The sequence below is a fragment of the Athene cunicularia genome (assembly GCF_003259725.1).
Source record: "Athene cunicularia isolate RWA chromosome 2 unlocalized genomic scaffold, athCun1 chr2_part2, whole genome shotgun sequence".
NCBI lineage: Eukaryota > Metazoa > Chordata > Aves > Strigiformes > Strigidae > Athene > Athene cunicularia.
The window spans coordinates 3,288,593-3,303,989 of NW_020799096.1; the positions used below are offsets into that span (position 1 = coordinate 3,288,593).

The 15,397-nt window shown below is 39.2% G+C and overlaps 1 protein-coding gene across 1 annotated transcript in view; it reads right to left on the reverse strand.

Moving 5' to 3' along the window:
* The window catches only part of SUSD5 (sushi domain containing 5), a 44,310-nt gene that overhangs the window by 12,209 nt on the left and 16,704 nt on the right, over window positions 1–15,397 (reverse strand). The window contains exons 3-4 of the mRNA XM_026843953.1: window positions 10,479–10,597; window positions 1,812–2,000 (exon numbers count right to left, since the gene is read on the reverse strand). Coding sequence (XP_026699754.1) covers window positions 1,812–2,000; window positions 10,479–10,597 — 308 coding nt within the window. The remainder of the gene's footprint in view (window positions 1–1,811; window positions 2,001–10,478; window positions 10,598–15,397) is intronic.

A 15,397-nucleotide genomic window follows, 5' to 3' on the forward strand; every position in this document is an offset into this window, starting at 1 on the left:
CCCCCGGCCGTCTGGAGAGAGCAGTGAAGCAAAGACGACGGATGCCAGCGAAGAAGATAGCTGCCTCCTGGAATCCTCGCCAGCAGGAGCAGCGCAGGAACCCAGACTGGTGATCTGTACTCCCCCATTCCCTCTATCTCCCTCTTTTCCTTTTTTCTGTTAAGAAATGTAAAGCATATTATATTGCTTGCCACAGCTTGCTCTGTACTTAGCCAATTATCATGTGTTCAATTAGTGCATTGTAGGTAGTTAATAAATGCTTGAACTTGGAGACTTGTTGTCCACTCCAATTGGGGATTTGCGAATCTGAGTCACTTGTCCCCCTCACTGGAGCGGGACGTGACAGGGGCAAATCTTAAAATAATACCTTTTTTAAACTTTTCCATCTCACTACTTAGCTCTAATCCAAATTGTATTTCTGTCATAGACTTCTGTGGCACAGGCAGCTTTCTCAACTTACATAGGTCCTAACACACCAAAAGAAAGTGGCATTTATCATACATGTAAGGTCAGAAGTTCCACAATGCTAAAGCAACTAGTAGGAAAGGGCTAGTAAAAGCCACATCAACCAGACTACCTTCTTACAAGCCAGTGGGCAAAGTCTGGGGCCTAAAAGATGGACAGCTATTGTATTACCCATTCTGCATCCCAAATAAAAGTCCAAGAACATTAAAAGACGGTCAGCTCCATTCAACATAGAAAATATAACAAAGCAGGGAGAGTTGCATATAGGTCTGCTGTGCCCTTGAAAGGTATTGAGCCCTGTCTCCCTGGGGCCACAGTACCACCATGGCACCTTTTCTTTTCTGTAAGGAGGTTGCTATCTCAAGGGCCTGAGCATGTAACATCACCTGATGTTACATGTAAGGCTGGTGACAGGGTGATAAAGCCATGGACAGCCTCAGCCTGTTTATAGTAAGGCAAGCTGGTATTTGCATGCCTACAAAAAGACACTGGCTTTCCTCTGTACTTGCTCTAGGTTCCCAAAGGTGAGAAAAAACACCTACCTAGTTTTCGTTTCAGTAGCCTGCTCTGTAGCAACTCTGTGGCTTCATGTGAAAATAAACATAGCAGAATACATACAAAACCTGCATTGTACAATCTATCTGGTAAACAATGTCTTTGGCTCACTAACACTGCCTAGGCATGGCTTTTGAGCTACTCTGAAAAAAATACCTCCGATATTTCTTGTAACATCTGTAGTCATCCCTTTCCTTGAGTAAACAAAGTAAGTGCATTGAAAAGTTGCAAACCTCATCCAGTAACAGAATGAGCACATACATGGTTACAAACAGCTGATTTCCAGAAAGGGGCTGCTGAGTCTGACACTAAATACACAGATGAAGTATCTCCCCAGAGGTTATTTTCCAGCAATTAAAAATTATGTTCAGCACTAAAGAAAAATGGTATTGTGGGAAAAAAGAAGGAAGATGGCAGACTGGAAGTGATAACCCTTGGATGGATAAGAGTGAATCCCTGAAATGGGGTTAGTGGATATGAAAAAAATAAATACGGCATAAAAAATTCCAGGATTTTATTTTGAATGGCTCCTGCTACCCAGAAAGAAAGAAACTTTATGCTCATTTAAGTATGACTAAGTTATTCTCTCCTGTGGTTTACTGGAGATGTCTAACAATGGGATTATAAAAACTCTGTTGGGCCAGCTAACACATTGATGCTCTGGTCACCAAGAACTTCACTGGGACTGCACATGCCCAGGAAACACCCCAGTAAGCCTGAAACAATCTCGGTTGAGCCAATGGGAGGCTGTGACTTCCCAGAGGGATGCTCTACATGCTGAGTGAACTTACCTTTGACACAGGCCTGAACCTGCCCGTACCACTCCCCGCAGCTGTCGCAGAGCAGCGTGAACGCTGTCTCCTTGTTGCCCATGATGTACCCCTGGGCACAAACGTACAGCAGCTCATCCCCCATTTCAAAGCCAGTGTGGCCATGCAGGATGGTGTGGGGGAAGGATGGTGGGTCCCCACAGGGCTTGTCTGAAAGGGGAAAAAGAAATGAGGTTGTAGAGACCTTGCAATAGTCTTTAAATGCTGTGCCAACAGTGGTGCTAAAAGAGTTACCCCAAGGACAAACTTACACATGTCAACAGAACTCATACATCTCATCTGATTCATGCCCTTATCCTGCTTCATAACTCCCAATTTCAGCTGTAATTGTAACTGTGACATGATAACTGATGTTGTTGATGTGTAACAGGGGTCCATCTAGATGCATCCAACCAGTCAGCCCAAGATGTCCAGCTACAGCTGCCTTCTCTGCCTGCTTCTACAAAGGCTAACAAAGGCTTTGGTGGGTTGGGACTGGAAAGCAAAAGCTTGGACAGAGTCATTTTTCTTAACTGCAGTAAAGCTTGTGAAATTGTTTAGGACTGGCACTTTAACGTCTACTATGCTGTAGCAACCAGGCAGCAGGTAAGCGATGACCCAGTCCATGTTCACCAAAAGAAAAGGTCCAGGTAGACACCGGTCATTTTTCAGACTACCTCTAATCTTCTAGTCTTTCTCAAAATCGAAAGTTTCTTCCCAGATACTCAAATTTTCCCTATTCTAGGTTAGAGGCATCTTAAAATAAATGGTGACTTGTGCTCTTCAACTTAACAACACTGAGGGCTAACATAGCTCTGCTCTCTGTGAGAATCTGAAGAGCTAATTTTATCAGGATGTAAAATCTAACACGATGTTTGGTAATATTTCTTCTGACAGCACTAAAAGCCATGAACCAAAAGTTATTATAAACAATAACAAAACTGATATGAGGGGGTTTTTTGTATGAAAGAAGAGCAAAGAAGAGGCAGACAGACGGCTGACAACACCAGTGTAAACTGAATTTTAACTCTCTTTTTCAGGTTTGAACAATCTTGGCTATTGTTAACAAAGTTGGTCAAAATCTTCTAGAGAACTTCTAGGCATTGCAGTTTCTCTTGTCTCAAAGGTCTTTGTCTCTCAGAAGCACTCTTTAAGAGGGGGTTGCCATGTCCCCTTTTGCTACACATTTTTACAGTCGCTTTTGGAATAGGCATCTCTTGGTTACAGAAAAACAAAACAAACAAACCCCCTATAATGCAAGAGCATGTTTTTACCAAGAAAACCAATGGACAGAGTGTGCAGTGTTGATACAAATAAACACTTCCATATTCTCTCTCAAATCTGGGATTTGTTCCAGTGGTTCTAGAGCCCTTATTGACTGAGGAAGAGAGAAACAACTGTTCCACTTGCCAATGTAACTGAAGACTCAAAACCTGCTTTTGTCCTGGTACAGAACAACGAAAAATAAAAAGGTTAATAGGTAATAGCTCAGAAGTTCTGGTAATTATATGGGATAAGGGAAACTTAAGACCAGGTCTGTGTTCTAGTATTGATCTCTCCTGTTGACAGAGTTTGCTTTGGTACAAAAACTTAAGTGCTTAGTTGGCTAAGTAAATAATGATTATGTTCCTCGGAAAAGACTTTTGTTTGGAAGCTGAAAAAGTGACCTCCAAGGCTATGCTCCTAAACATGAAGGAGAAACATCTTCAGAGAGCATCCTTGCTACTTTGCTAGAGACTACTTTTGGGACAGCATCAGCACAAGATCTTACAAACAACATTTCCATTGACACCATTTAACGTCCAGGGTTTTCAGTGGGCAATAGTTTTGACAGAAAAGCTTTTTTCAATCTACTTTCTGCAAAAGCTCAGGCTTTCCTGCTTTTGCCCCAGGGACATTCTGCAAAATCCTTGTGAGTCCCAGCTGCAGCTTTTCCCATCATCTACCCACTTCTGACCAGGCATAGGTAAATACATGTTTATTTAGAAATATGATGTATTTATGTTGCTAGTTGTTTACCTTGTAGTGAAATTAACATCCTATGATAAACATCCACGGTCTGTGAAAGTTCTTTTGGATCAGGCTTTTAGAAATTGTCTGATAGACATGGCTAACCACTTCTCACCAGGCATGCTAAAAAAAATCTGCCACTAATTTAAGGGACACGCTACTGAAGTCAAAGCTTTGAAGTCTATTCTCCATAGTGTACACATACGTATATACTGTCTAACACCTTCAGAAGTTAGTGGGAGTTATGTACACACACACTGACAGAAAAAACAAGCTCTTGAGGCTACACAAAGCTCAGTTTATGTACAGTCTCATGGAGGCTTGGCATCCGAGGAAGTGAGGAGCAGTTAGCAGCTAATGCCTTTCCTGTGAACCGGTCAGATGAATAGAGATTGATGTGGATGAAAGGAATAAAAAAATATTTTATTGCCTCATAGGAAGGCTAAATACCCCTGCATTTCATGTACTTTATTTATGTAGCTACTTCCATCGGTACAAATGGGAGCTGTGTATCTGCACTGAGGGAAGCATTGATCCCAAGGCTGTATGGGACAATTATATGTCAGAGGGTATTCTTATCTACAAAGCCTTGCTTCTTAATCCTGCAGCCTGAGGAAACAGAAAAGTAACACTTACATTAGTTAAATATGGCAAACACATTCAAAAAGCCCATTATAACTTTCCAGGAAAGAAGAAAGCTGAAGGGAGCTTTACTGTAAAATTTGGCAACAGATGTGGTACCATAGAATTATGAGATCCTGAAAGAGATCTGGCTGATGTGTGAATAGAAAGAAAAGCAGAGATTTCAAAGATGTTCTTGGATGAACACTTTATGGGGAACTTTTGATTCTCTCATATGAGACTTTGTAAGGTCATGTCTTTGCTGCAGAGCATATTGAATAACAGCATGGACAAGCATAAGTGAAAGGTGATACCCTGCAAAGACATACTCAAGCTCCTACATTCATTTTGCTGCTCTCCTCTCCTGTGTAAGATGTACAGGAATTTTCCAGGTTGAATCATCTTACGGCTCCTCATTCTCCTGCAGACTCAGTTGCTATGACAATTCCTGCTCAGACTTTTGCCAAACCTGTTTCTTCTGGTAGACATACAGACGTGACACTGGCAAAACAGCTCATGAAACTGAGCCACTTCTGAGGACAGGCTTCAGGTTTTTGTCTTCAGCCTTTATATCACGAGCTGGCAAAGCATGGGCTTGTTTGGAACAACAGCCTGTACTCAGTGCTGGCATTCAAGACATTCTCTTGCTGGAAGACAGGAGGCAGATCTGGGCCACGAAGCATGACAGAGGGTGTGCTGGCAGCAGCTTGTCATGTAGAGGAACAGTACTGCTCTTTGTTAAGGCAACTACAGGGGTTGCCTGGGGTGGAGATGCTAGTTGATGAGGACTGGGCTCCTCCAGTGCTGAACTCTCCATCTGGACCAATGCTTTTCCCCACATCTGTCCTCCTGTAAACCAGCATATTTTCTTACTGCTTGCTAAAAAAGGACCCCAAAGCATGTTTCCCAGTAGAAGAGCCTGATGTGCCTGATACTTGGGCTGCATTCAGCGGATCCCATGCTCTGCCTGCTTGTGTGCAAGATCACATCTCAAATCTGGAAACTTGGAATCTGTTTCTGGACACTGTGACCCTCTCAGAGTTTGTCATATATTGGCAGTGAGGTCAAACACCTAACACCTAATTTATAGGTTGATAACTGACCTCCAGTAAGCAAGGGTGGATTGCGTTGCACAGTGAGACAGCACAGCACAGATATAAGGCAATGCTGAAGTATGCAGAAGATCCTCATGTCAGCGGAAATTTGACACAGACTGTCTCCTGGAGTGAAAATCACCATCACAGTCAACAAAGAACTCAATATGCATGGGTAGAAATCAGGATAGAGTCAATATATGACAACTGAATGGGAATAAATGGCTCAGCAAAGATAAAAGTGTTGAGAATAGATATGTTACGGCTAGCGATGACTCTGGTTACAGACCTCTTAGAGACTCAGTAACCATTTTTTACAAGACTGGAGATGCCTCTTGTTAACTGAGTTAGCACATTCAGTCATGACTGTCTCTTAGGAATTATGGCCCCTATGAAGAGTAACTTTAACTCCAAAACATGTATGGAAAGGAGTTTGTGACAGGTGATTTCTGGCAAAGAGTCAACACAAGTCACTTTAAGAACACAGCATCCCTTCTCCCCAATCCAGACTCGTCCAGAAGCATCTTATTGATTTAAACTACAAGCATCCCATCAGATTGAAAAGTTTTTGAGGTGTCGTGATAGAATACTGTCTACAGGAAGGACAACCCAAGATTAATGCAAAAAAAAAAAAATAAATCAACATGAAAAAGATGCAGACTTCAGCTTCCACACCACCTGGCAGAAATAGGAACCTACTGGGAATCTACTGAAATTGCTATTATAACCATGTACCATGCTCTGAAAGCTGACATGAAACATTCTCTTTGATGTAAAACATCCCCTGTTACAACCATTCAATTCAGTGGAGTTTTTCCAGAGAGACCACTGGAATTTATAGGATGTCATCTTGTCATTAAGAAATTGGAAAATGCAACTCGATGTTCAGCCCTGTGAAAGATGAGTGTGGATGTTTGTTTTTCTTCTTGATTGCAGAGACACTAAAGTATATGAAATTTTTCTTTTGGGATAAAAATACTGAGTACAATTAGAGTACAAAGAACTAGCCGATATAAGTGCTGATCAGAAGCTACCCGTGTTAGGATGCCGATGTCTCTTTCATCAGATAGGGCTTGTAAGAATTTGTTAGTTCATTTGTTAGTTCATTTGTTAGTTCAATTACATCACCAGGTAGCTGGAAATTCAGTGTCAGCTATATGCAAAGCTCTGGAAAAGAAAGCTGTAGCAATGAAAAAATGAAAAACTTCATATCCACAGCAAAGCATGACAGATACAACTAAATGGCTCAAAGCAAATTGCCATTTGATTGGTCTTATGAAGTACATTTTATATATTTGCTGTAAAGAACATAATAATTTCTTTTTTTCTTACTGCTGAAAAAGGCAGCCTGAAATATGTACGTAAGCCATCAAGCTTTAATGGGTATCTGGAGCCAGCAGTCATGTTTAACAAAGTTTGATTTACATTTGTGCTGTATGCTACTACAAATTTCTGCCTGTTTAGTTTTTCTATGGTGGCAGCAAATCAAAGCCTTACTGAATAGAGGTCTTACTTGTTGCCTGTAAATACCAGTGGGTCACTGAAAGAAAGAACCAGTAAAACTTGGGAGATATTAACAAAGAGATCTTTCCTCTGTTGCATTTAAAGAAATACAAGAAAGGGAACCAAGAAGCTATATACATATGACATTGAATGGTATGCAGTCCTACAAAAAAATAAGACTGGTAGGAAAAAATCCAGCTTTCTGTTTTTCTTGCTTTATCTCTTTTATGTTTTGAGGCACTCGGGACTGAGAGAAACTTTGTGATCTCAGCAGATCCTGAGCTGGTACAGAGCTGTCTTCCTGACTCTAATGGCTGCATAAAACATTGGTTTATGAGAAACTGAGAAGACACATTTCTCTGTACTGTGAAAACTGCAGCTATACTCACAGCATTCATAAAACATTACAGCTACATCTTTGCCTGTCAAACATAACTCCTGGTCCCAATTCCCCGTAAAACATGACTCTTAGTATCAAAGATTGCTGTGATTCTTCTGTGTGTAACAGAACAAAATCCATTTCAGAATCACAAAGAAAAAAACAAACCAGGTATCACTCTCTTCAGGATTTTTAATTGTAAAAGTCTGATCCTGTTAGCACACCCAGAGCTCTTGTTAGCATCTGACCAGTGCCCTGGCTTTTGAGGCATGCTGAGGTGTATGCTTAAGCAATTGAACAGAACTCATTCATGTGCTGTAAACTGAGTAAAGATTAATTATAAATCAAGGCCTAAGAACGGAATTTTGTGATGGTTTTGTGATGGTTTGTGCTAGAAGTTTCATGGGGGGTTAAGATGCCCTCTGCACAACCCTAAGAACTGAAAATAGAGTTGTCAAGAGTTACTATAATCAACTTAGTTTCTGAATAAAAGACTGATGTGACTGTTCCCTCTGTCCACCCTCAACCTGCCAGTCTGTCTGAGCCTTTGGCTGAGATCAGCCAAGTCTCACAAGGAGGGAAAGCTACCGAGTGTCACCTCATTTTGGTAAGATGAGTTTAAAAGGGAGAAGATCCAAAGCCAAGCATCTTTTCCATTAGGATGGGCATAGGTAGGACTCAGCTTTACCCAGTCCATCAAGCAGTGCAGGTCAGCCCATTGGCATTGCACATGTGGGGACAAACAAGCATATTCACACTTCTAAGGCAGCCACAGCACATGTACCCAGCCAACCATGCCTGGACCACCAAGGAGTTGAGAGGGCCCTGAAGGTGGGGAAGTGATGGGTAGAGGGTGAGGTTAAGAAATACTGGAGAAATCCAGATAAATTTCACATGGTGCTTCAGATTATTGGTTGGATGTATATGGAAGAAATGAAAGGGCTTGTGGTTATTGTGCATGGTCACACTGGTCGCAGTGTAAGAAACCTAGGATTTATCACTTTTGACAGGGCAAAACAAATTTTTACATAGGTCTTAATACTAATGTATTACTGTATTATAATTTAAATTCTATCAATTAAAAGCAGTGTGCACTTTTCTGGAAGAAAAAAAATATACTTGGGAGGTTTCAAGTAAGAAACAATTCATTAATCATAACTTAGACGTGTAATTATTAGCCACATGTACAAAACAGCAGTACAGATGTGCTATGTCTGAGGGTGCAGTGCAGGGTTTGTTGTTGCTGCCTCTTACTGGATATTTACTTCCCAAAACTGAAAGTGGCTTCAGTTGCCCTGAGCTCTAGGTTGTTCTTTCATCACTCCTCTGGTTTGTGCTGGCTTGTGTGTTACTGTACAGTACACTTGCATGTTAAGGCCAGTTCCTTTCTGGACTTTGTTCTTTTCATACCAACTGCAGACTAGGCTCTGCCACACAACTTCACTTAAGCATTTCTATTCAAACACTGACTCCGCATCCATAATTTTCTATTTATTCAGAGAAGAAATGACCTTATAGTCATCCAGAACTGTTTCTGTGTGTAAGGACTATTTGATGAATGCATCAGCATGATCATCCCTTTCTGTCATCAAGAAATTCCCTGCCTTGTACAAAACAAGTTGCTCAGAAATTGTCTCTTCTTTGCAAATGATCTGAATTTTCCCCTGAATCATAACTCAGTTTCTGAGTCCTATGAGGTATTCCTTTCCAACAAGCATTGTCAGACTACCTTCTTACCTTCACCTTTACTGCCCCTTTACCGTGAGCAGTAACCAAATGCAAAAGGCAAACATGGTTCCTTCCCTGAAATCCAGCATCTACGTGTAAGTTCAGATGCAGCAGGTGGAGGCAGTCAGGGGAGCACAAGGGCACAATGGAACAATAGTGGCCAGAGCAATGATTTCAGCATCCCACAGCTGTCCCACCCACCACAAGGTTTTTCTCGAGGGGGGGAAGATGACAAAAGAGAGATTTGAAGGAAGACAATGAGAGAGTTTTGCAGATGTTTACAGGGAGCTGCTCCTATATGTGAGGAGCAGCATGGAAGAAAACACAAAGGTGCTTGTGTGACAATGTTAGCAACTGGGTGAGGGAGCTGGCATCGCTTATAGCAGCACGGAGCCTGGAGTTGATGTCATGAGGGTTACTTGAGAGAATGGTCGGTGAAACTCTGCGATTTTTGAATGACTGGGTGCACATCAAATATGCATCACCTCTGACACACTTCAACCATATTTTCATTCCCACTGCTGCCACTGACTGTTTATCAAAATGGTCCCGTGTTGTGAATTTATTGTTTCTCAGTAAATGGCACGTGCTTGTCCCTGTTTTTCTTAGAAATGTGATGTAAAACTTCACTGTGGGCATCAATAATCTGTTTCACGGGTTCCCAAACTTCCTTACACAATCCTGCCTATCAGTAACAATTTACTTTTTGCCTTCAGAACGCATCTTTGCTTGTGGGTTTCAGCATTTGAATATCAGAAAGTTTAAGCATCAACTTAAATTGGAAATAATTTGGTTTTCAGAATAGTCCATGATATATCAGAGTCCCTAGGTGGCTGGTTTACAGTTGTTAACAAAAAAAAAAAAAAAAAAAAAAAAAAAAAAAAAACCTTTGCATACGAATATTGTATACTGATAGAGATGCAACAGCATGGTGTTTTGTGGTTGGAAGTCAGCTCTCTGAGTTACATTCACTTACAGTGCTGAGTATGGGAGATGCTTCAGGCATCTCAGTTATATTGGTGCCAGATATATTCTTTCCCATAACATATGTTCTGTGAACACCAAAGTGGGTTCTTCCAGATCAGTAGCGTTGTTTGAATTTGCTAAACTGCAGCAAAGACAAAAGATAATGCAATTTATTTTCTGCAACCAATGTCTTTGCGGCAGTTGGTTCACTTAGCAGGTGATTACTATGAAGATTTATTCCTTAATATACCCTCTTTCCTCTCAGCAGTAAAAAAATTGAAGGCAAAACTTTTAATGTTGCAAGACAGCGATGACTGTGCATTATTTCAATAGGATATCAGTGCTGACCTTCATCCTTTACACAAAAAGCATCATATTGGTCATTCACAAAGGGATCGGTTTCAATTTTAACATCAATGGCTTTCACGCTCTGCTGTTTGCTGCCCGTCTTTCTGCATATAATTGTCCTAAAATAAAGAAGAAGAAGAAAAAAATAATCAGAAATCTCCTGAGTTGCACATGCAGGTGAAATGTGGAGATCGTTTATCACAGTAGTCAGGCATTAGCCTCAGCTTAATTGCTTGAGTTGGGACATAAGGCATTAGTGTGGAAAGATCTATGAAAAAAGTCAAGGGAGAATTAGAAGTAATTAAAAAATGTTTGCTGTAGATCAGTTCAAGGCATAGGAAGCAACACAGATTGTTCATCTTATTATAATCTGTAATACTTCTAAACATCAAACCAAGTAAGTCCCAGAGTATTTAAGGCCACATTCTGCTCTCACATTCCAGTAATCCAGATTCCCACCAATGGCACCTGGATAAAAATTAATAGAAAACTCAAGATTTGGTCACAAAGATTATAAATCATTAGCATTTTACATTAAAAGACCATTAAAGTTGCATATTTAACAGCTCAAAAACTAACACAGACAAGCTCAGAAAATACAACTTGAGTTCTTGGAAGAAAGAGGGCTCTCTCTTTTTTTTTTTTTTTAACAGTAATTCCACCCCTTTGTGTAAACCATTTCTTCTGGTTTGGTACTGAGCAGTACCTAATCCATCCTGTTTCCCTTCACAGGCTTAAACAAAGGTAATAAATCTGTACTTGGTTTTACAACTCTGTAGATGCTGAACATGAAAGAAGAGATTACTCAATTATCTCCTCTCTCAGCTGTACTGGCTGCTTAAAACTAACAAATAGAAGAGAGTTTGTTGTCTAGAAAACACTGGTTTTACTGTAACCACTGATGAAGGTTACAAAGGCTGGGAGAGCAAATTTGGCCCACATTTTTGCATCTGGATATTAATGTTGTGGGGTATATTTTTTGTGGACAGCAGGTTTGTAGAAGTGTTGCACAGTCAGCTGCTCTAGCTAAAGCAAAATGAAAATGCTTTCCATGGAGGAATCCTTCTAGTGGAGGGAATTTATCATTTTGAATTGTGTGATGGTTGAACTAATTTTGCCATCAGTTCCGCGCTCAATTTGGGGAATAAAATAAATGTTGACTAACTGCCCATTCACTCAGTGTGGAAAAGATCCAGTGGAAACCCAGTATTTGATCATGAGCTTAAATACTGTAAAACAATTGATTTACACAAGTGGGCTGAATTACAGTTTTACAGACCATCTTAATTCTGGCATATGTTAGCTTTTGAGCAGTTAAATATGCAACTTCAATGCTCTTTTAATGTAGACAAACAAAAGCAACATGAGACAAGCCATATGGTGGTGGTCACGCATATGTACCAAAATGGTTCCTACCACACTTCTGTTCTGGAGTACGACATGATGTCATCCCCTACTGATTCCAAACCAAATATGTTTCTTTACTAAGGAAGACACCCCTTGATTATGGGGGAGGGTGGGGGGTGTGTGTGTGGGGGTGTCACTTGAAGAACAGTATTGTCCATACAAGTTTAAATTCAAGTTTTCTTATAATTTAATGCATTTAAAGTCCAAGACCTCTAAGTCAGTACTCTAGGTCTTACAAGGCCTAAGCGAATGAAACAGTTGTGCCTCCCTTCAAAAAGTGACTTACCAACCTTAACCTTTCCAATAATTACTCACTCACTTGGGTACCTGGACCAGTTATGCCTTGCAACACTGAGTAGACAGATACTGAGAAGTCTTTAAAATTTTGTGCCTTTTGTCTGTAATTGTGTACTTAAGACCTCAGACTCTAAAAAAAAACCCAACAGTTTTGAAGATGGTTTTTGAAAATGAGGCCACATTTCTTTCTGTGTTCAATCAAAGATTAAATTCCTGATACTTGGAAGCCACTCTTGCAAATCTTATCTTGAATTGTCTGATACCTAATTACAACTTGTAGCTGATATATTTTGCTTCTGCCAAAGCACTGTACTTTCTTTATCATTTCTTCAGCAGGCTAGAAAATTTTCTGTGGGTTTTCTGTGGGTAACACATCCTTGGTATATTCAGGTCATCTCCAAAACAGGATACCTGGCTCATGTGTATGTGAAGAGAAAGTTCTTCTTACTTTTTTTTCAAGTATTGTACAATGAATTAAAAGTTTGTAGTTGATAAAACATATTGATTAGTTAATTAATTTTAAGAGCATTTCTTAGCTGATATCCAATGAGACCAAACTTACAAAGGTGTATTTTGCATATCATTTTAACATTATACATAAAGAAAGGCTTTAAATGACACTAAGATTTTAAAAATGTATTTCTTAGTAAATTTTTTTCATGCATGAAGTTTAAAAATTGCTCTTCCTGTCTATTTCTTTTTTTCCTACAATAGACTAGACCCTGGTTAATCTTCTACTTAGGACTTTAATTTGGATTTTTGTCATATTAAAATTGATCTGATTAAAACTGAAAATATTCTAATGTCATTATTCTGAGATTAAAGAAATCATGTCTTGTACACATATAAAAAATAGAAGAAAAAAAAAATCTATTTCATCTCTCCCGTTTGTCCTTCTCTCTCAGTAGTTTTCTACCATGAGCTCAATCCTGCAAGCTTTAAACATCTTCAGTAAGCTGGTTTTACTGCTGCTGAAAGGAGCTTCAAGAGTGCTCAGCATTTCTCAGTAGTGGGTCTAATGATCAGACCTGCAACACCTCTGGCATAGAAATAGTCTCTCTGCAGTCAGTAGGACTTCAGTTATGACTAACAATATACAATAATAGTATTTTTTCTTCAAGTTCTTGAGGGTGGGTATATGTTTCCCTAAATCCTAAAATGCTAGGTTTTCATCTATAATAAAAGGTTTTCTATAATAAAAGATTAAATACACAGGTACACTTTTGTCTCAGGTCTAAAAAGTAGGTTTTGATGCTTTTTTTATCTTTGTTACATTTTTCATTTGAGGACCAAAAAATGGCTATCAATTCAGAACTCAACATACTTTAAAATTTCTTCAGCAGCAGCGTTGCCATGCTGAAATAAGAAACAACAAAAGTCATACATTTTTCCTACTCTTTCCAGCACCCCACTGAGAGGTTGTGGAATTATGTCACCTCGTTCATTTCTTTACTATCTTGAATTGTTGCACTGGGCATGCATCATGGTTGAGAGAATGCCACAAACTTTATACTTTTTTCAGGGATACATCCACCTACCTAGGCATTTAGAAGAATGTATTCATGCAGGGAACTTTAATTCTATTTATTGCTACTTTCATGTAATAATTGAACTTAAACAGACTTGCTCATTACTCATCTTAGCATATATTATAATCCAGTGCTTAGAGCAGTGTGATACATGATTTTGTACCTTGCATTTAAGAAATGGATGAAATAATATTTTTCCTTCTATGGAGATCTCTTATGAAAGTAGACATGCTCAGAAGAAACATACTGAGTTCAAACTGCAGATCATCTATAATAATCCTCTATATTTGATATACATCTGCTTGAGACACCCAATGTGTCCCTGAAAATTACTCTTACACAGCCATGAACTCACAATCACAGCATAAAAATCGTGCACAGGTACTATTGCTATAGACTGTGTAAGTACCATATACTATCAGTAAGGTAAAAATACAGTTGGGAAAGGAGGGGTTTTAATGGTGTTGACAACAGTCCCTGCTCTCTGATGAGAAGTGGGAGGGTGCCTGATGGTGTCTCCTTTGGTTCCTTGACAAGCCAAGCCAAAAACTGCTACACAGCCTAGAAGGACAACCTGCTTCATGATGCCTCTTCTCTCAAGTGAGAAAACAAGAGACCACAGAGACTCTGCACGATGTTGAACCTCAGCTTAATTCCTGCAGTGCCCTAAAATTCATCCAACTAAAACCAATTAACAGTCCATCCTCTGCAACTACCCTGAAAGAAAGATCAGAGGTTGGCCAAGGTCATCATTGTTTTGTTGTGCCATGACTCAGATATTGCATTTATCATGTGCACACACGAGGAGAAAATTTAATACATAGCAAAATAAGCTATGAACCAGACTTCCTAGAAGTCTTCCACTTACTCTTGTGCTGGTTAATTTTTTTCTAATCTATTATGTAACCAATGAGTAATTGGTATATTTTGCACTTCTAATTCCTAAGTTCAACGAAGGAAATAGAAGAAAAGTTGACATGAATAGTATTTATTTCACAATATGCCATGATATGTCATTATGTAATATATATTCTTAAATATTTCATAATGATATATTTGAGCCATAGTAATGATACCTAATTTTATAATTTTCTATATGCATGTATAATAAAGATATATATAATAAACTCATAACATTTATATATAAATTATAAATTGTCTTTACAGTAGTATCCACTGGTACTTCTGCTTTCTATAAGAATTACATAGCAATTTTGTAATACTAGAAAATTTTTTAGTAAACCCGAGTTAAAAGCAGAGTTTATATGACATAGCATGATCCATCAGCACAGAAACCAGTAGGTGGGACTGGGATGTTTTGTAGTCACTACTTTATCTGCTAGTTCATTATGAGTTTTGCAGTCTTAGTCAATAAATTCACTGAACTGAGTCAGAACGGTCTTATGACATTTATTCATAGTAGTATGAGGCACTGTGAAAGTCTTGTTCATAACATAACTATAACTAACCTTCCCTAATTAGAAAGTTGAAAACCTCATCACTTTTCTTAGTAAAGATAAATCTTTAACATCCTGTACTAATTTTTTTTATGGGTCAGCTCTACCGCTTGTGTTTCAGCAACTACGTGAGAGGAAAAAAAAAAATCAGTAGTCTGGAAGCCAAACTAGAGGATTTTTATTCTTAGTCTTTCCCTTCTGTAGTTAGGGAAACTGAAAATTATAAAGC